General features: G+C 35.2%; 1 protein-coding gene across 1 annotated transcript in view; it reads left to right on the plus strand.

Annotated features, from left to right (window-relative positions):
- LOC148947349 (uncharacterized) overlaps positions 1–22,593 on the plus strand; it is a 41,857-nt gene that overhangs the window by 14,183 nt on the left and 5,081 nt on the right. The window contains exons 2-3 of the mRNA XM_089095220.1: positions 18,970–19,147; positions 20,887–21,054. Coding sequence (XP_088951346.1) covers positions 18,970–19,147; positions 20,887–21,054 — 346 coding nt within the window. The remainder of the gene's footprint in view (positions 1–18,969; positions 19,148–20,886; positions 21,055–22,593) is intronic.

The raw sequence follows: 22,593 nt of genomic DNA on the forward strand, positions 1-22,593 counted from the left end.
GCAGGTGATATTTAGTTTTGGGGTAATACAGGGATTATTGAGGTTTGGTTTCTATTTGTCTCAGCAGTCACGATTCTGCATAGTATTTCTTCATCAAGATCATATTATAAATTATCTATCTCTTTTCTAAGGGTTTTGAATTTATCAGGAAATACATCATCATTCACAAAATAATTAATAAGTGCTACACACATTTCGTCCTTTTTTGCTTTTTTTATATTTTCAAGACAAGGGACAATAGTTATCCTTATTTTCTTACTGTGTCTTTGAATTTTTTTTTCTTACATTTATGTTTGCTCTTAGTATTGATAGCGTTAACTTCATTTTCCTCGGTGTCCGATGGCATATTTTCTGGGTATCTACTCATAAAGTCAAAAGCTGCATTTTGTTTACCTTTTAATCATTCAAATTCGTAATCTAGGTCTTGGATTTTCATAATCCATCTAGCTAGAATTCCCGTGGGGTTTTTAAATGTGCGCAGGTACTGCAAGCTTTTATGGTCTGATTGTATCATAAATTTTCTACCAATTAAATAGTGTCTAAATTGTTCCAAGTGGTGCATTATAGATAATAATTCCAAGTTTGTGGCGGAATAACTACTTTCGCCTTTTGATAAGGTTCTGCTCGAATAGCATATAACTTTTTCTAATTTTTTTTAGTTTGGGTGTTCCCTCTAGAGGATTAGGGTTTTCTACCGGGATTATTTGCGAAAAAATAGCGCCAATGCCCTTTGAACTAAAATCGGTAGTGACCACAAATTGTTCGTTTTCGAAATAAGGCAGTGATAATATTGGTTCAGAAGTGAGTGCTTTTTTGAGACGGTCTAGGGAAGTTTGAGCTTCCTGGGACCAGATAACATTTTGGAAGTTCCCTTTAGTTAATTCCGTGAGGGGTTTCGCAATTTGGGCGTAATTGCGCACGAATTTTCTAAAGTAGCCAGTAAGACCTAAAATTCCTCTTAATTCTTTCATAGTTCTAGGGGGCTTGAGGTTTTCAATACATTTTATTTTGTCAGGGTCTGGAGATATCTCTCCTTGCGTCCCATCTACTCCTAAAAATTAAAATTTAGGTTGAAATAAATTTACTTTTTCAGGCCGGCATTTTAAATTGCCCTATCTGAATTTCTCGAACACCTTAGCTAATGTTGCTAAGTGTTGTTCAGCGTTTTCTCCCAAGCATATGACATCATCAACAAAATGAGCGATATTCTTTAATCCTCTTAACAGGTGTAATAAGGGTCTACATAGCGCGCTTGAACTTGTCTTAAGTCTAAAAGGTACTCTTAAGTATTCATATGAGCCACATTTAGTCGTAGAAAACGCAGTTTTATAGACATCTTTTTCGGTTATTTTCACTTGGTGGTAGCCTTGGGTAAGATCCAAAGAAGTAGAAATTTTGTTTTTGCTTGAAATAGAGTCAAGAATTTCATTTATTCTTCGTAAAGGAAATTTATCACTAACTAATTGTTTATTAAGGGCTCTATAATCTACTACAAGTCTTAGATCACCATTCTTTTTTGGTACCAAGACCACTGGTGCTGAATACGGACTTATACTGGGGCGTATAATTTAATTTTTTTTCTAATTCGCTGGTCTTTTCTTAACGAATCTTTGTGCTTATACAGCATACGATAAAACTGTTTCGCTGGAACGCTCCCAGTTGTTAAAAATTAATTTTAGTAAACCTGTATAAGTACGATGTAATATTAAGATACGGAAAATAAAACTTTAAAATTCCAAAATAATTCGCATAATTTTTTCTTAAGTTCTAAGTCCGTAATATGATCCATATTAAATTTGTTTAAGAATTGCGATTTAGTTAGAGGGTATTTGTTAATTGAGGTTTTCAGGCCATTTACTAGGTTTCTTTTGGAATTCTCTCATCTATTTAAGTCATTACCGGAGAAAACTTGGATTTGAACTAAACCTATCCCGTTTTTGCTGTAATTATATCAAATTTAGAGCTTTTACCTATAAAAAACGTATTTACTTATTCGTCGTTATGTATAATTTGTTATTAATGTAGCATACTATCGGGGAATTCGCTCGATGGGGTCACGCGTCATATTTTATATGTAAAATGCACTTGTTCGACCATAGTTGATCTTTGAGGCCCGTACAGCATTTTGGGGGGGATTTCTTCTTTCCGTCTCATGAACCCGTAATATTTTTCTTTATTTTCATTGTCTATTAGATTCATACTGGCGCTTTGCTGCATCATTGTGGCATCTTGCGGCTTCACATTGGGTTTTACTATGTTTTTCCGTAGTTCCGCTATTTTCTTGATTTCGTTTGACCTGTACCGTCGCATATTTCCTATTTTTATTTTTGCAGATTCAAAACACTTATTATTTAAAGTTACTTCATTTCTGCAATGTCTCTCAGAATAATTGAACAAATTTCTGATTATGCCATGTCCTCCTTGCGAGACATGCGGTTCAGAAGATTGTGACATTATACCGCAAGAAATTTTATTTACTGTTACGTTTTCTTCGTAACCTCTGTTACAGTTTCTTAAGGTAGATATTACTTCCCCTACCTTAGCCGGGTATACAAGCCTTTCGTTAGCCACGTCTAATAGTACTCTATTAGACCTTAAAAAATTTGTGCCGATAATGGCTTCATACGGAAAGTTATCGCATATTATAAAATTTGTCGGAAAAATTCTATTATCCCATTTTACGTCTAGGCGAATTGAACCTTTTGCATCCAATTTATGCCCTGTCACGCTAGTTAAATTGGGATTATTAAAATTTTTCTGTCGCCTAATATGCGGAGGCAACATATTGAATACGTATGAGTTTATGATGTTCGCGGTAGCACCAGAGTCAATTAAAGCCTTAAAGTAAACATTTGCCACACAAAAATCATTAAATATAGTTAACTTGTTATTACTATCACTACAAGACGGTACTACTATCGGTTTGGACCGATAAAACATTCTAGGCACCCCGTGGGTCCAATTTATTCTTCTGAGGGGCCTGACGCGTTTCCCCGTGGATTTATTTCGTACGTCGGTGTCTGCAATAGAGATTCAAACATATCACATTCCGTAGGCATATCTAATTGATTTACTTTTGTCTGTCGATTTTGCCATGTATTATTCCGATAGTTTGGATTTCTTGTACCAGTGCCGGGTGATGGCGTCAAATGCCAAGGCCATCTGTTTGGGAAATTATCATGTGCCGTTAACCAATTAAGTATTAGCCGTTGCCTTGGAAACAGTGCATCTTTTGTTGACAAATATTCCGGCTGCATAAATACTGTGCTCCTAGTTTATTGGGTTTGACGACTATTGGGGTTTTAAATCGTTAAGTAATTTTTCTATTGTGGGGAGGATTGTACAAATTTGGTTGGTATGCCTTGTAAGGTACTGATTGCCGCAATCTTCCCTGGCTATAGCCTAGTGCACCACTGGCGCTAAAATTTGCTCTTCCGAACAAATGATTGCCATAATTTTGCGTACTACCGACAGTAATTCTTGGTGTGCGATTGGGGACGTAACGGCACTCTTTCGCGATGTGCCCAGGTCGATTAAAAATAAAGTATCTTATTATTGTCGGGTTATTTTCATAACTAATTTGTTTGACGGGCTGAAAACGTACTGTTTTCTGCCTAGCGGGTTCTTGCGTTCTATTTTTTTGTGGCACTGGGGAATTATCCCTTGAAAAGAAATTGGGAGATACCTGATCGCCCTTGAAGGTCAGGCTTTCGTTTGACTTGCCTAGGCTATTTATTTTTTTTTTACTGTGATTTGCCACCATCGTATCGACTTCGGTCAATCGCCCTACCTCCTGAACTGCAAGATCTAACGTCTGAATATTTTTGGATATTACCATTCTATATAGTTTTGGGGGTAGCCCTTGCAAAAAGGTATTTAGTATGACTTTTTCATACAGTTCTCCTGAACCTTTTCCGTATTTTGCTTTTACTGAAATCCGTATATTATCAAGATATTCTCTTACGTTTTATGAATGGTCGAAGCATACCATTCCGTGTTTTAATTTATTTGTGGAACTGGTTTCGATAAATCTATCTTTAAATACTGTTAACAATTTGTCCACCGTATTTATTGGCAAGCTGGCGTCATCACCTATAGTATCTTCAATTTTCTTTAGGAAGGTTAAGGCCTGCCCTTTTAATCTTATCAGGAGCATGCTGACTAACGTTTCTAGCTCTGTTTTTGTTAATTCTACAAACTGGTCCAATTGGATATTAAATTCCTCGATATCTGTTTGTCCATCGTATTGCGGAATAGATTTTGCTATTTCTACATTTTTTGCGACCAACTTTTACGCCATTAATGGTTCGCTTAATTCTTCTGATATTTTTGCGTTTGAATAACTCAAAATAAATTTATTTTTTCCCTTAACCTATTTCGAGGGAAGCTATTATCTCCTATGAGATATTTTAAAGGGTTTTCCTGTAATAGCTTAGCGGTTAAAGGCCTAATCACTATTTTTTTTTTATAAGTCTGTATCTTTCCAATGATATAAATTCAAATTACGAAGTTTGTAACCTAACTAGTTTGCATGTTTTCCTCCAAGTTTACGACCGCGCCAGTTCTTCCGGGGGAATTTTTCTTAGTCTATATGGTAAACTAAGTAAGCTATAAAAATAATGAGAAAATCAAAAGGTTCCGCCGAGGAATTTTACGATCGCATTATCTGAGCCGTCATAGCTTATCTCGTGCCGTTGAGGGCTACAACGACTGCTATGGTTCTCCTCCAAATTTATCGCCGCGCCACTTGTGGTGTTAAAGACCGTGCCATACCTGGCATTAATGATCGACCGTGCTACTCGCTGAACGCGAGAAAATAAAATACGGAACTATATAAAGCTAATCTCTTTTCCTTGGGTTATCTCGCAATTAATTACCTCTAATGTTATGTAGAAATTAGATTCCTGGGAGTGCTACCGATGCAGACATTTGAACTAGTTACCTGCTGTGCGATTAGATATAGATACATAAATAAAAAGAACACAAATAGAAAAGCAATAGATTTATTCAGACTTATATTTTAGGTGTGCAACAGTGCTTCGCTTCAACTGACGACAATAGTGGCTGAGATAACAATAATGACCAAATCTCTGCAATGACTGCATAATAATAATTTGAATTCAATGCCTGAATGCCAATAATAATAATTCTGATCTACGAATGCCTGGAAAAACACTTTTTTTCACTATATCACACAAATATAGCTTCTGTGCTCTACTAGCTTTTTCAAGATTGGCCCAAGTCCCGTGGAGGGGGCTGCTACCTTGTAATTATGTTCGCAAACTCACTTCATTATGCTAACTCTCTATCCAATAATTTGTTTTAAATATTTCTATGATTTAAACATTGATACTGCTCTTATAACTTAAAACTTCCTGAGAAACTTTGTATCTATCATTTCTTTTATTACCAATTATCTTAGCAAAATTCAAAATCGAATAGCGTCGTTGTTTGGCTGAGGCTAAAATGCAATTTCTCTTTTTGCTGATTAAGAACTTTTCTTTTTTTGAAACTAGATTTAAACTTAATTAGAGGAAGTCGGAATTATCTTTAGAAAGAAAAATATTTTATTTTTTTGTATTTTAAATATATCACATTTTACTCACGGTACACAATGACTCCGGGACGAAGGTTGCACATGCGCATTGAATTCTAACGGGGCAATGTATCGATCAACTCGAGGGGAACTGGATTTCTGAGAAATTGATTACATAATCTAAAGGTGAATTACTTATTCTAACGGGAAAAAGATCACGTGTCTCTTTCTAAGCCAATCGGGGAAGTTAGGTAAGATTTCCCATTACATAACAATTTGCCCTGAGGACTTGAAATATGTTTATTTTCAACCAAAATACTTCAACATACAAAAAAACCAGTAGCCCCTGTAAAGAAGACACGATAAATGCACTGGAGTCGAACGGCTACTAAACAAAAAGTAGCTATTTCAAAATTTTGATCCGATAATATATGAGGACATGGAATAGACAGTACCAAAAGAGCACACCCGATAAGGATTGGTTGCTCTTCAACCAATTTTGACCCTTAAAACGGCACTAAAACCCAATGAGTCCATTCAGAAGTTTCTACGGCCACCTCTTTGTACCGTGAGTAACATATTTAAACTACAAAAATTCTTTCCTTCTAAAGATAATTCCGACATAAATTAAACTTCCCCTAATTAAGTTCAAATTCCGTTTCCAAGAGCCTAAATTCTTAATCAACAAAAAGAGAAACTGCGTTTTGGCCTCAGCCAAACACTGACGCTATTCGGTTTTGAATTTCGCTAAGATATTTGGTAATAAAAAAATCACCAGATACAGAATTCACAGGAAGCTTAAATTATAACGTTTAATCATCAGAAATATTTAAAACAAATTATTGGACGGTCAGTGAGAATAATGAAGGGATTTTGCAAACATAAGTACAAGGTAGCGGCCCCCTCCACAGGACTTGGGCCAATCGTGAAAACGCTAGTAGAGCGCAGAAGCTATATTTGTGTGATATAGTGAAAAATGCGGTTTTCGAGGCATTCGTTGATCAGAATCATTATTATTGGCATTCAGGCATTGCAATTCAAATTATTATTATGCAGTCATTGTAGAGATTTGGTCATTATTGTTATCTCTGCCACTATTGTCGTCAGTTGAAGTGAAACACTGTTGTACGCCTAAAATGTAAGTCTTAATAAATCTATTGCTTTTGTATTTGTGTTTGTTTTATTTATATGTCTGTATCTAATCGCACAGCAGGCAACTAGTTCGTATGCCTCCATCGGTGACGCTCCCAGGAATCTGATTTCTACATAGCATTAGAGGTAATCGACACGGCGATAACCCTAGGAAGCGAGGTTACGCCCCCAAATTGATAGTTGGAGAATTTCTAACCTACTATAGCTACGCATTTTTTTTCTCGCTCTCGGCGAGTGGCGCGATTGGTACACTGCTTTTAATCATAGTATTACATTTGTAGCCCCATACTTCATTGCTACATTTGCCGCATCTTAATCACCACAGCTTTAAAGAATAATATTAAATGTGGTACAGTCTTTAGCGCTATATGTGGCGCTATCGGAGAACTTATAAGGTATAAGTTCACAGCTTTAAAGCATAATATTACATTTGACGCGGTAAATCTTTATTACCACAATTAACACAGTCCAGTCTATCTTTTTTATCGTTACATATGGCACGCTCGGAAATTTGAGGAAAACATGCGAACTAGTTATGCTAAGAATTTAGTAAATTAAATTTAATCATTGGAGAGATACAGACATATAAGAAAAAGTAATTAGGCTTATAATCGCTAAGCTATAATAGGAAACCCTTTTAAAATATCTCATAGGAGATAATAGCCTCCCGCAAAATAGGTTAAGTGAAAAAAAATATTATTTTGAGCTATTCAAACGCAAAAAAATGTCAGAAGAATTAAGCAAACTTTTAATGGCGCAAAAGTTGGTCGCGAAATATGTGGAAATAGCAAAATCTATTCCACAATACGATGGACAAGCGGATATCGACGAATTTAATATCCAATTGGCCCAGTTTGTAGAATTAGCAAAAACAGAGCTAGAAACCTTAGTCGGCATGCTCCTATTAAGATTAAAAGAGCAGGCCTTAACCATCCTAAAGCAAATTGAACATACTATAGGTGATGACGCCAGCTTGCCAATAAATACGGTGGACAAATTGTTAATGGCATTTAAAGATAGATTTATCGAAACCAGTTTCACAAATAAATTGAAACACGGAATGGTATGCTTTGACCATTCACAAAACGTAAGAGAATATCTTGATAATATACGGATTTCAGTAGAAGCAAAATTCGGAAGAAAAACAAGAAAACTGTATGAAAGTCCTGATACATACGTTTTTATAAGGGTTAACCTTAGAACTATATCGAATGGTAATATCCAAAAATATTCAGACGTTGGATCTTGTATCTCAGGATGTAGGACGATCAATCGAAGTTAATACGATGGTGGAAAATCACAGTAAAACAAAAATAAATAGCCTAGGCGAATCAAACGCAAAACTAGCCTTCAAGGGCAATCAGGCGTCTCCCAATTTCTTTTCAAGGGATAAATCCCCAGTGCCACAAAGAAATAGAACGCAAGAACCCGCTAGGCAGAAAACAGTACGTTTTCAGCCCGTAAAACAAATTAGTTATGAAAATAACCCTACAATAATAAGATGCTATATTTGTAATCGACCTGGGCACATCGCGAGAGAGTGCCGTTATGTCCCCAATCACACACCAAGGATCACAGTCGGTAAAACGCAAAATTACGGCAACCATTTGTTCGGAAGAACAAATTTTAGCACCAGTGTTGCACTAGGGCATAGCCAGGGAAGATTGTGCCAATCAGTACCTTACAACGCGTACCAACCAAATTTGTACAAAATGCCCCCCAATAGACAAATTAATTACCGATTTGAAAACCCAAATACTTGCCAAAGCCAATATAATGCGAGAATGGTATATAAAAATCCCGAAAATTTGCCGAGGGGAAATGAAAATTTTTCAAGCCAACGGCATTGGCAGTCAGCGCCAGCAAGCGGCACTGACACAAGAAATCCAAATTATCGTAATAATATATGGCGAAGGCAGACAAATGTAAATCAATTAGATATGCCTACGGAATCTCACATGTCTGAATCCCTATTGCAGACAACAACGCACGAAATAAATCCACGGGGAAACTTTTCAGGCCCCTCAGAAGAATAAATTGGACCCAGTGGGTGCCTAGAATTTTTTATAGGTTCAAACCGATAGTAGTACCGTCTTGTAGTGATAGTAATAATAAGTTCCCTATATTTAATGTTTTTTGTGTGGCAAATGTTTACTTTAAAGCTTTAATTGACTCTGGTGCTACCGAGAACATCATAAACTCATGCATATTGAATATGTTGCCTCCGCATATTAGGCAACAAAGAAATTTTAATAATCCCAATTTAACTAGCGTAACAGGGCATCAATTGGATGCAAAAGGTTCAATTCGCCTAGACGTAAGAAAGGATAATAGAATCTTTCCGAAAAATTTTATAATATGCAATAACTTTCCGTATGAAGCCATCATCGGCGCAAATTTTTTAAGGTCTAATAGAGTACTATTAGACGTGGCAAACGAAAGGTTTGTCTGCCCGGCTAAGGTAGGAGAAGGAATTTCTATATTAAGAAATTGTAACAGAGGTTAGGAAGAGAACGTAACAGTAAATAAAATTTCTGGCGGTATAATGTCGCAATCTTTTGAACCTCATGTCTCGCAAGGAGGACATGGCATAATCATAAATTTGCTCAATTATTTTGAGAGACATTGTAGAAATGAAGTAAATTTAAATAATAAGTGTAATGAATCTGCAAAAATAAAAATAGGAAATATGCGACAGTGTAGGTCAAACGAAATCAAGAAAATAGTGGAATTATGGAAAAACATAGTAAAACCCAATGTGACGCCGCAAGATGCCGCAATAACGAAACAGAGCGCCAGTATGAATATAATAGACAATGAAAATAAACATAAATGTAAGAAAAACAAAGACAAAGACACAGTAAAAGAAAATAAGGATAACTATTGTCTCTTGTCTTTAGAAAATATAAAAAGAAAGCAAAAAAAGGACAAAATGTGTGTAGCACTTATTAATTATTTTGTGAATGATGATGTGTTATCAGATAAATTCAAAACTCTTAGTAAAGAGATAGAAAATTTTTACTATGATCTTGATGAAGAAATACTATGCAGAATCGTGACTGCCGAGGCAAATAGAAAACAAACCTCAAAAATACCTTTATTACCCCAAATCTTAATAACACCTGCATTCGAATATTTTCCTTCAGATATAGGTGAACATTTAGGAGTAGCAAAAACTTTCCATAAATTAAAACAATACTTTTACGTGCCGTCGGGAATAACAAAACTCAAGGAATTTGTAAGTACATGCGAAGCGTGTAACTTAAGAAAAAAAAACCCAAGCTTATCCTAATCCTCCTATGGGAAGAGTGTCGGTAGCAAGATTCCCCTTTGATATTGTCTCATTTGATTTATATGGAACCAGTGGAGGCTTGCTTGTTTCCAACAGAGGCCACATTCGTATTCTTTCAGTTATAGATCACTTTTCCGGATTTACTTTTGCAAAAGCATTAAAAAATCAAGGCACTTACGCCACGAATAAGGCCTTAGCAAAATTATCTTTAATAGTTGGCATTCCAAATAAGGTTTTAAGTGACAACGGAAGCAATTTTGTTTCAAAAATAACAAAAGACTTAATGAGTTTTCTTAACATAGAGAAATTGGTGACTTCCCCATATCACCCACAAGCTAATGGTAGAATAGAAAATAGCCATAAAATATTTTAGAATGTATTAAGCATTTATACAAAAGACAACAGGAACGATTGGGATAAATTCTTACCTTATTTAACTAACATAATCAATACTGTTTATTCAGAAACAACCAAAGACAACCCTTTTTATTTAATTTTTGGTCGTGATTTTAGAATCTCATATGATGAGATTATTGAGTCCCGGCAATATTACAATAACTCGGAGGATTACAAACAAGAATTCATAAATAAGATGGGGAAAACTTATAAAACAGTTAGGCAAGAGTTGAAAAAATGTAAAATAATTCAAGAGCTAAGAAACCAACCCAAAGTCAAGGGGAGCATAGATTTCAAGATAGGAGATTGCGTCTACCTAAAGAACGAGGCAAAGACGGAAGGCAAAAAACTCTCCAACAAATATTCTGGACAATACAGAATAGTCAAAAAGTACAATAACGATTATACTTTTTAAATGGAGAACTCTGATAGCGGAAGAACCTACAAGGCACATGTTAGCCGAATAAAAAGAGCCAAATTTCCAGAAAGATGGGTATCGTGTCCCTCGTCTACCGATTCGGCAGATTCAGAAAATGAGCCCCCTAAATCAAGATTGGCAGAGCTAAAACCCTTTAATTTCAAGAAAGACTATCTCGAGAATGATAGTGACGAGGAAAACTTTGAAGAATTTTTAGCTATGAAAAATCTAGTTAATCCAAAGAGAAAAACCCTAATACCAGTGAGAATAAAAACGCCCAAAGATCCAAAAAGTTCATCATCGGAGAGCGCAGGAAAATTAGGTTATACAACATCACCAAAAACCCAATTTTTTTCGGATAGAATATCAACCCATTGTCCCCCCAACAGATTTCCAGACGATAAGGTTTGCCCTGCAACACCAATAGAGAGGCCCCTGTCATTACAGGAGGAATTGAACAGAACTCTAGAAACTCCGGGTATTACTGTAGAGAAAACTCCTCCCAAAGATTCAATTAAAACAAATCTGCGAGAAGCCATTGATTTAATAAATTTCCCAATATAAAAGAGTCAAAGTACATTGCCTAAAAATGAAACTCCCAAGAATGACAAGCAAGGACAATATCATGATATAACTGTGTCCAAGATCAAGCCTAAACAGTGGACTTCATGATGGGAAACACTAGTGCAAAGAATGCCCCAACCCCCCGAAGACATGGCATTTAAACAGTGGAGGAACCCTGCAAAATCTTTTGATTCCTCTCAAAACTATCAAGAGTCTTTCAAATCTCCCGAGATGAAAACTCAAAGCGAGGACTTGGAGAATAAACCTTTTACTTCCAGAGGAGTAGAAATTTACGAAGGAAGGAGAGGTCATACCTCAAAAATGCGAGGTGCAACCTCTAAAAGTTCTAATGCGGAATCATTTGAAACCAGTTCCAAAGAGTCTGACGACGAATCAGACCATATGGTAGTTAAAGAAACAGGAAAGTCAAAACCGACTTCAGCAGCCGCGCACGCGAAAGAAACAAAATTAAAAGGGCAAGAATTTTTTAAAAAACAATACAAAAAATTTGATCTTATATCGTTCTAGCAAAACCTAAAAAGAAAAACCCGCAAGAAACAGAAGAAAAAGTAACGACACAGTCAGGTAGAACGGTTAAGAAACCGGACAGATTAAAATACTCTTAAAAATACAAAAAAAGATTTTTAGGGGTAGGCATCACAAAGGAATAATAATTTAAAAACTTTTGGCTCACAAGTAAAAATCATACAATTATAAAAACACTATAGAAAATTTTTTTCAACATATATCAGTTCCCGAAAACAAATTATAATTAAAAAGTAACATTGCATGTAATTAATTCGAATAATTTCCCTTAATATAAGAAGTCTACCCGTACCATTCCAGTACGATGTATCCAGTCCAACTGAAAGAAGCCGTGATAGGAAGTACTAAACGAGAAATATTCATACACCTTAGAAATGATCTTTGGTTATTTTCTGTTCCAAGAAAAACTGTTGGAACTTTGTCTTGCTATAATAATACAGAAAGAATAAATCCAAGTTATAGGAAAGAATTACTGTTACATGATGTGTGTACGATAACCATAAAACAAGGATATCGACTTGTAACTAAAGAGTCAACTGTTCGAACGCCCTTAATTACCACGAGCGTAAATGTAATAAGTCCTAAAATAATCAATTTCAAGCCAATTAACCTGTCGTACACTGTTTCCAATATAGAAAGTGAGGAAATGAAAACCTCGTTATGATCGAAAATAGAAAAGATTAAAGGGACATTAAGGCTTACAAAAATAAGAGAAGCGTTAGACTCCCAGATTCCCCTATTTACAAATGAGGACCAGAGATTAACGTATGTGGATAACAGATACGGATTATTCTCAACCAATTTCTGGTTGAAAATATGACTGACTTTATTTTTCTTATTCGTAATTTTCCTAACTATGGAAATATTACTGACTCTTAATTTCGACAAAGTTCTGAAATTAAGAAGGCTAAACCTAAAGTAATAGTACAGGAAGATGGATGAAATGCAGAAGTTAAACCCGGAACCCCATGAGAACGTCTAAGCCAACAAAAAGGGAAGACAATAGAAAATGAGTGGGTATAGAGGTCTTCACTCGTCCTTACTATGTCCTGTTCCCTCATTTTAAGTGTCGTTTACGTAAAACCATTTGCTTATGACGCTGCAACATGTGTTTCTTAAACAGCAGGGACGTGCGTGAACAATGAAGGCATGAAATATGTTGTAAACTGAGACCTCAAATTTAACAATGTAGAGTAACTTATGTTTAAAGGGTTGTTTTAAATCTAAGGGAGAATTAAATAAGTGTCGAAGAATTAAATAAGCCTTGTATCGTCGTTTCCTTTCTCAAAACAAGTTAAAAGAAATCTCTGTTTTAGATATCCCAATGGGAACTCTATGTATCTGGAACCTACATGATAATAATGTCATTTTATTAAAATCAATATTCATGTAGTAATATTAGTGTATCTATTTAAGTTTGTCTTGTAGGGTAACATTCACCCCAAAATGCACCTAATCGTATTGATTATTATGTATTAAGACTACTTGATTTTAAAGAACGTGTGATTCTGCCTCGTTATGTTTATTACAGGAAGTGGATCGACGTATTGGAAATCGATCATTACAATGAGTTGTCCAGTGCGGATACAACCTAGTAGCATCTATTTCCATCATACCTCAACCAACAAAGAGTACTCACCATAGACTCCAGGCAATTTTCATCCCAGATTGCTTACGAAAATTATAGTTACCTTTGATCGTTTTTTCCTCAACCACGAACCATATTGCGTATCAGGTAAAACTATATTTAAATCTCAGTATCAATTGCATTATCGAACTGTATAATCACATCAATCTTGAGAGCCCCATCGACCAGTAAAAGATATAAGTGCATAAATATCACCCTTGATAATCATTATGGACCCATGTACCATACGACTGTATAGTTATGATATTTGATGATCCCAAAAATCATTTACGTGTCACAGATTCACGCGTCTAATCCCTTTCGACCATCTCTTGGAATCCGTCCTATAACCTCTATCAAATGCAAAAAGTTAATATCTCTGTTATCCCATAAACGTTACGAGATAACTTCGGAAAAGTAGACCTGGAAACCAACTATTGAATTACAGAGACCAAAATTAACCCCAGTGACTATCCCCTTTGCGACAATATACTCCTCCCACAAGTTAAAGAAAATATGTTGAAGGAGTCACTAAAGTTTGATGTCGACCCATTCCAAATCCAAACATCAATTCCCCTTGATTAACCAAGGAATCACCGCAAAAGTTAATAGACGCAAGCCAGGCACGAACAATTTTATAAGAGAACTGTAATCTCGAAGTGCACAAACGAACAATTTTATACGAGAATTGCATTCTCTATATACTTTAAAATATCCCAAGAACGATATGCTGAGCAGAAAATCAACCCAATCCAGACTGTGTTAATAGATCAATAATAATAGATTAAGTCCCAAATCTCAACAGTCCCAGAGTTCAACCCCTTAATGATAACGCACCTTACGAACAATCCAAAAACAGCTGGTGAGAATGAACTCTGATAACAAACTTCCACTCACCTGGACCTGGGAGTAACATTTCCCATTTGACAATTAGAGAAGGCTTTTCGTCCAAGATGAACATAATCATGCTCAAACTGTTCTGTGAAGAAACTATATTGTAAGTGTTATAAAAATTTTTGCCAAGACGAAAGGAGTGAGGGACCATAATTTACAACAGAAGGATTGAGTACGCTAAAAGACATGAATGGTGATGGAATAGGTGTGAATTTACAATTGTTACATTTTAATAAATTTGATAACTTAAAAACTCCTATATCATATCACTAATATTACATAGCAAACATTCCCAGTGAAAGTGTTCTAATGTTTACCAGTGAATGTGGTAAACATAATATTGTGTGTTTTAAATCGTTCTTATATGTAGTGTTAGATGTTCAGATAGAGTTATGTGTAGTGTTGTCTTACTATTCATTTAATTTAGCGTAGATAGGAAGCACAATTATCCTATAGTTAGCAAAGGATAAAAACTTGTAAAAGTTGAATTTTCAGAAAAAAAAACCTCATAGTAAAAGTAAAATTGCCTCAACCTTGCAGGAAATGTAAAAGTCATCAGTGTTAGATGTAGAAAAAATCTTTAGTATAGTAGCTAGCCTAGAACCATAGATAATCTCAGTCCTGTAGATGAACTTTAGATAGGGATATATAAAAAAAAATAAGAAAAGTAATAGAGAAAAATTTTAGCACTCCTGATTAAGCTTATATAAAAGTGTAAAATAATACAATGTCAATTAAAATTACGTAGGACCAATAGTAAATAAATCGCGAATATTTCAAAAACCCAAGGGCAAGCAAGCCTAATGACGGGACGTCATTAAATAATGGGAAGGGTAATATGTACCGTGAGTAACATGTTACATATTTACAATACAAAAAATTTTTCCTTCTAAAGATAAGTCCGACATAAATTAAACTTCCCCTAATTAAGTTCAAATCCTGTTTCCAAGAGTCTAAATTCTTAATCAGCAAACAGAGAAACTGCGTTTTGGCCTCAGCCAAACAACGACACTATTCGGTTTTGAATTTCGCTAAGATATTTGGTAATAAAAAAATCACCAGATACAGAATTCACAGGAAGCTTAAGTTATAACGTTTAATCATGAGAAATATTTAAAACAAATTATTGGACGGTCAGTGAGCATAATGAAGTGACTTTGCAAACATAAGCACAAATTAGCGGCCCCCTACTCAGGACTTGGGCCAATCGTGAAAAAGCTAGTAGAGCGCAGAAGCTATATTTGTGTGATGTAGTGAAAAAAAGTGTTTTTCGAGGCATCCGTAGATCAGAATCATTATTATTGGCATTCAGGCATTGCAATTCAAATTATTATTATGCAGTCATTGTAGAGATTTGGTCATTATTGTTATCTCTGCCACTATTTTCATCAGTTGAAGTGAAGCACTGTTGTACGCCTAAAATGTAAGTCTTAATAAATCTATTGCTTTTGTATTTGTGTTCGTTTTCTTTATATATCTGTATCTAATCGTACATCAGGCAATTAGTTCGTATGCCTCCATCGGTGACGCTCCCAGGAATCTGATTTCTACATAACATTAGAGATATTCGACACGGTGATAACCCTAAGAAGCAAGGTTACGCCCCCAAATTGATAGTTGGAGAATTTCTAACCTACTATAGCTACGAATTTTTTTTCTCGCTTTCAGCGAGTGGCGCGATTGGTACACCGCTTTAAATCATAATATTACATTTGTGGCCCCAGACTTCATTGCTACACTTGGCGCATCTTAATCGCCACAGCTTTAAAGAATAATATTACATATGGCACAGTCTTTAGCGCTATAAGTGGCGCTATCGGAGAACTTATAAGGTATAAGTTCACAGCTTGAAAGCATAATATTACATTGGACGCTTTCAATCTTTAATACCACAATTAACACAGTCCAGCCCCTTTTTTTATCGCTACATCTTCTATACGACGTGGCCGGGGGTAAAATAAAAGATAATGCATGGGAGGCAAAAGGCTCTATAATAAGCCCAACGCTAGAGCTTTCCTTCTTGTTATTCGCAATTTTCTTTCATAAAGTCGTCCCGCCAAGGCTTTTTCCAGACTGGAGGTCAAAAGCTTTAATAAACCTTGCAAGGACACGCAAAACTTTTGAGGATGTTAACTTTTTCTGTCTTATCGTCGACTGTTAATTAACCAAATCAAAGGTAAATCTCATACTGCTGAAAAGATATAGAAATGATCTTGTGTAATGCCTCATCCGTAAACAAATTTTGGTAAGAGGAGTATCCGCCCGAAGAAGGAATTTGGTGTTTTAATTAAGCAATTCTCCAACTAACAATTTAACTTTTTCCCCAGTGTCTGCAAATCCAATTTTAGTACGTCCCAGATGGAACGTTGAGAACTGGTTTGTTCTTCCTTTAATAACACAGAGTGGAGGAACCGACTAATATTTAAGCTAAAATTCGGAGGAACCGACAGTTAGTTAGGTGGGAAGATCTTTCCATGAAGGAAATTTTCATGAGGGAAGGGACTCTGCTATGAAGGGGGCGACGGATTTCCCAGCATTATTTTAAAAAAAGATCAGAAATTAGATATAAAAAAAACAAGTTTTCCAAATGAAAATAAGGAGTATAATCAAAACTTAAAACGAACAGAAAATATTACGTGTATGATTGGGTTCACCCCCTAGTCAATACCTCGCTCTTTAAGCCAAATATTTTTAATACATTCATAAGAGCTATTTATTCTAAATAACGGCCTTTGTAATTAAGGGGTCATTTTTAAAGATTTGGAACAAAATTCGAACTTTAGATTCAAGAACTTTAGCTAAAAAAGCGGAGGAACCGACTAATAGACAGAGCGGAGGAACCAGAACCGACTAATATTATCGGTTCAATATGAATGTCAGTTTCATTATCGGATATCGGACATAAAATATTGCTTATCGGCCGATAAATTTTTTTTTTAGTTAAAACTTGTCCAGAAGATGTCACCAGATTTCCTCATGTAATTTTGCTTTTCCAGTCCTTGGCAGTAGAGCCACCAGCTAAGTCTGACCATGGTGGAGAAAGTAGTAGAGATGAGTCAAATGAAGTCAAAATACGCAACGTTGAAGGCAGCAACGTTCTAAATGTATGATGACTTCAAGAAATAAACCATACGGTTTCTGTTTAATGAATGTTCACTTGCGTGGTGAAATATCCAAGATTCAATAAAAAAAAACAGTCAGGGGCATAGCTAAAGGGACGAGGGGGTGTTGTAAGGTGGGAGGGCCTAATTGTTGGAACTCACATTAAGGGGGGGATGTAAACTTTATGTAACGTTTTTAAACTGAAACTTTGGGTAACGTTTAACGGAGAGAAATTTATCGACAAATTATATCGGTATCGTATCGGTGCGATACCGATATGCCGGTATCGGTATTCGACCTCAAAGGTCCATATCAGTTGAGCCCTACTCTTAAATAAATTTACCCTCTGCTCCCTCTATGTTCTTTCATCAGTTCAATAATTTTAATTTTTGACGTAATATGAAAATTTTTATATCAATCAATACAGGATATTCGATGTTACCCATCTACTGAATAAAATTTTAAATTTTCTTCAGATTTTTCTTACTGAAAGAAATATGTCGAAAATTGTTTGAGAATCTTTGAAAAAGGAGAATTTTCCTACTTTTTGTGCAAGTTTAACACTTCATATAGGAGAATTACAGTTCACTGTCTTAAACAACAAGGAAAATCATTTTTTCGCACGGGAAGTCCTGATACGTCTTTTTTTGCCAGGGTTGATCATAAATAATTTCATTTTTATAAGACTCCTTAAAGATACCGACTAAATTATATTCGTTGGACACTTTATGTCACAAAAATTACAGATTTACTTTTTTTTGAAAAGTTTAAGATATGAACAAATTAAAGGATATATTTAATTCCCGATTAAGAAAAATAGCAAAACAAACTTATCTTGACTGATTTAGTTTCATCCACAAAAAGATATTTTTACAAAGTCTATTGTTCATATTATTATGCCTTAAAAACGAACCACAAATAATAAAAAAAACAATTTTATTATGATGGAAGCAAAGAGGAAAGAAGAACTTAAAACGAACAAAAATAATTGTTTTGCAGTTAATGAAACATATATCCGAAATGCTGGTTCAAATAAACTGTCTAATGAGTTTTTCCTATATTTGTAGAATTCTGTAAATCTAGCGCTTTACTGAAAACAGTAATTTGTGTATTTTAATTAAAGCGCGTTTGTAAAGCCTCCGTTTTGTGCTTGTCTTATAGAGTTTTGCAAACACTGAGAAATATCAAGACTCAGTTTATTTTAGCCCTTCTGCAGATAATCCTAAAAAAAGAATTTTTCCGTCCAACGCAGAAACTTTTTTTTATTACACGATTCGTTGCGCCTAGCCTCTAAAAGCTTAGTGCGTGATAAGCCTCTAGTCAACAAATTACTTAGATTTTATTCAAAGTGCTGATGTCGGTTTGTGTCTGTTGTACATCCTTACGGTCAAAGTGTGGCTCTTTACTAGCAGAAAACTAATAACCCTAATTTGATTTTTCAGTGTCTTCAGATCCGATTTTAGTCCGTCCCAGGTGGGCAATAAACAACCAATTTAGTCTTCCTTTAATAACACAGAGCGGAGGGAAACTATCAGTCCGTGGCATATTCGAAGTTTATATAGCTATAACAACACTTTTGGACTCCTTATTTGATGAATCGGAAGGGCTCCTTAAAAAAAGGTAATTTACTTGTTTGCATTATGAATACCGACACAGAATGGACTTGTAAGAGAGGGTAGGCTGGGTGAACAATATAGAGGGTCCATATACTTGATTTCTAAGGAGTCTGATTTTTTAGTGGCCCTGGAATCCTTGCATTAAATTGAAACAAACAATTTAGAAAGTATAAATGTCTGCAATCCTATACAAAGGGTCTAAGCTGTCGCTCCCTTCCTCTAAGCAAAAAAGAAAGTAATAATATCTCTTCTATAATCTTCTGCATCTTCATTTGATCGGCCTATTTTTTCATTTTTTTTTTTTTTCAATATTGATTTCCCAGATACCCTAGCTACAAACGTACCTTACAATAGGGTCGACAATTCAGTATTATTTTAGTTTTAGAGAATCTGCTTCTGTCAGGTCTATTTGTACATATAATGGTTGTTTCATCAATCCTTATCCAAAGACCGGGAATGGGTATATTTGCAATTGAATTCCCAATTATTGATGTAGTTAAAATCAGTTCGTATATCACTATTCATGCTGAATAGTCAAGCCAATCCGTTTATAAAACGGCGTGGTCTATCGAATAGCAAGAAGGAGTGACTCTAATTTCGTTCATGTATTCATTTCATGATGGTTTAGTACCTCTTAAAATGTAATCAACCTCTTAAAATGTAATTGACCTCTTAAAATGTAAAATGTAATCAACACCGATGCCGGTCGGGTGGCATATTATTGAGCTTATTGTAATAACAGCTTATTGTTCTTTAACCCAATCTGTTAGATCGACGGATTGTTTAGGTTTTCTTACACCATTTGGAAGCAATGCTGATAGAGAAAACAGGTCTTCGAAACTTTAAGCAATTAATAATTAAATCCTAGTTTTTCAAATTTTGTGAATTTTGCGGTTAAAGTTAATCAACAATCTGTCCTTACAACTCCACAAAAATAAAATTGCAACAGCAAGAGGAGAAGCAGAATTATTACTAAGAATATTCAAAAAAAAAATTTACGACGGCGCAAATATACCCAAGGGAAACATTAGATGGAAATTCTTCTAGATATTTTTAGTTTATACTTCCAAAGAATAATGCTTAAATTTATTATGTACCACTTGATTTCTACAGATTAATTGTTAGCATTATTGCTCTGTAGATTATTATTTGCAACCTTTTTTGGCCTGGTTTTTTTTTTCCCTGATTTCTTACAGTATGTTTAACACTTTTAAGCACCCACAATAAGATATATCTTATAACTAACTAAGTTAAATAATCATATTTAGTCAGTAAAAAAATAAGATAAAACGATCAATAAAAATATAGAATAAATAAAAGAGTAACAATATAAGAAAGTTATGTCTTAAATTTTCATAATTTGAGCCCAAAATTTATCAATAATATTCTTCAAGGACGCTTTAAACAATGAGTTTTTAAAATGTTGTTATCTCGTGGATACACAATTGTTCGTAAAATCCTTCATAAAATGTTAAGACGACGCAAAAATTTAATTTTATATTCTATTTACCAAGAATATTGCTCAAAAACACTATGCCCCAAGATGCTCTTCCCATGCTATTTTCAGTATTATTATTTCCCAAACCATTATTTTCCAGGACAATTCTCTCCCTGACATTTTTGCTTATTTTTACCCAAAATGGTAAGCACTCCATGTTCACCGTTTTGGTACATTTTCAAACAAATTTCTCGTATTTATTTTTTGTCATTTATTTATCATTTTTGCTATTCTTTACTATTTAGGAGTTTGGCTGAAACAGATCAGCTTCAAGTATTTCGTTCCATAGAGTTTGGTCTGGCTTCTTTAGGATTAGATGGCAGAGCTTGTCTCCTTCGCACAATCTGTGAATTACAAAGTAATCCAATCATTCATAGCGGCCTCTTGGGAGAAGTTGTAACAGCAGTTCTGACGTAAGTTTTGATTTTTAAAATATTTCCTCTTAATTTTTATTTTCATAATACAAATATTTATTAACCAAAATCTATGAAATTTTTGCGGCAGTATCAAAAAAGGGGAGGAGAAAAAACTTTGTCCAAAGTTCCATCGGTAAACTCGTCTCTAAGATAAAATACATTTACATACAAAAGACCAAATTCCGTAATTCTCAAAGATAAATTCTCCAACAAAAAGATCTAAATCATACTAGAAATACAAAGCACTGCTCCTCACAAACCTACCATGGCCTATAAAGGAAAAGATACATCTACTATTTGCAAGGCCGTATCCAGGATTTTTGTTCAGGGGGGGTTTTACTAATTTTTTACTTTTTCGGGGGGTGTTTTATTAATTTTTGAATCAGTTTTCGACTAATTTTACTGATTTTTACCTAGGTTTTACTAATTTTCGACTTATTTTCGGCTCGGTCAAAAATTTCGGGGGGGGGGTTCAAACCGGGTAACCCCTCCCCCCCCCCTGGATACGGCCTTGACTATTTGAACACTAGCTCATAAACATAAAAAAAGAGAGATAGAATGAGAGAAAGAGAAATTACCGACAGACAGAAAGAGGTGGAAGAGAAAAGAAAATACAGACAGAGAGGAATTGGAACGAAAGAGAGAGAGGGAAATATTTTTGTGATTTTTACGAATATCTTCTATTTACTCAGCAAAACCTACACCGTCTTCATTAGAAACCAAACATTTATAATAAAAATCAGATAAGCCAAAAGAGTAATAAACAGAAATTGTTATGAAACCAACTATTTTTTTTTTATTATTTCAGTCGGAATTCATAACCGAGTGGTATTCACGAGCCCAATCAGGGAGGGCATACTAAAGGACATGACACAACCAAAAGATTCAAATTTGATCTGACTGTTGGAGTTAGAAGAACTTGAATGTCTTGAGAGTTGCGGGGATGATTATATAATGCCTTATATGCATACTACTGCTACTACTACTAACAACTCACTGCAGCACCAAGCTGCTTGAGCCCAACACAGCTAGGCTTGCTCTTCCTCGATCCTAATCTATTCAAAACCTTCCTTTTTACACCCGCCCTCCAAGTTCCCATTTCCTTTAAATCTTTCTTTATGACATCCTCCACCCCAGACGTGGACAACCTGCTTTCTCTTTAGCCCTGGACCGTTGGCCGAAAAGAACAATCTTCGGCAATCTGTCATTCTTCATCCGCACAACGTGCCCTAGCCACATCAACCTTTCTTTCATTATAGCCCTAGAGAACGGCATTGAACCACATTTTTGGTATAGCCTATTGTTGGAAATACAGTCAGTCAGCCGGGTATACAGAACAATCCTTAAGCAATTTCTCTGGAAAACCTCTAGCAAATCTTCATCCGCTTTTTGGAGCGCCCATGCTTCAGAGCCATATTTGACCACTGTCATCACTGTAGCTTCTAGTCTTTTCATTACCCAACGTCACCTTTTCATCTTCACTTATTCCTAGCCTTAGTGACTTAGTCTTCTTAACATTAATTTTCAAACCTATTA

Source organism: Artemia sp. Qi Xiang Cuo, chromosome 10, assembly GCF_049724085.1.
Source record: "Artemia sp. Qi Xiang Cuo chromosome 10, ASM4972408v1, whole genome shotgun sequence".
Classification (NCBI taxonomy): domain Eukaryota; kingdom Metazoa; phylum Arthropoda; class Branchiopoda; order Anostraca; family Artemiidae; genus Artemia; species Artemia sp. Qi Xiang Cuo.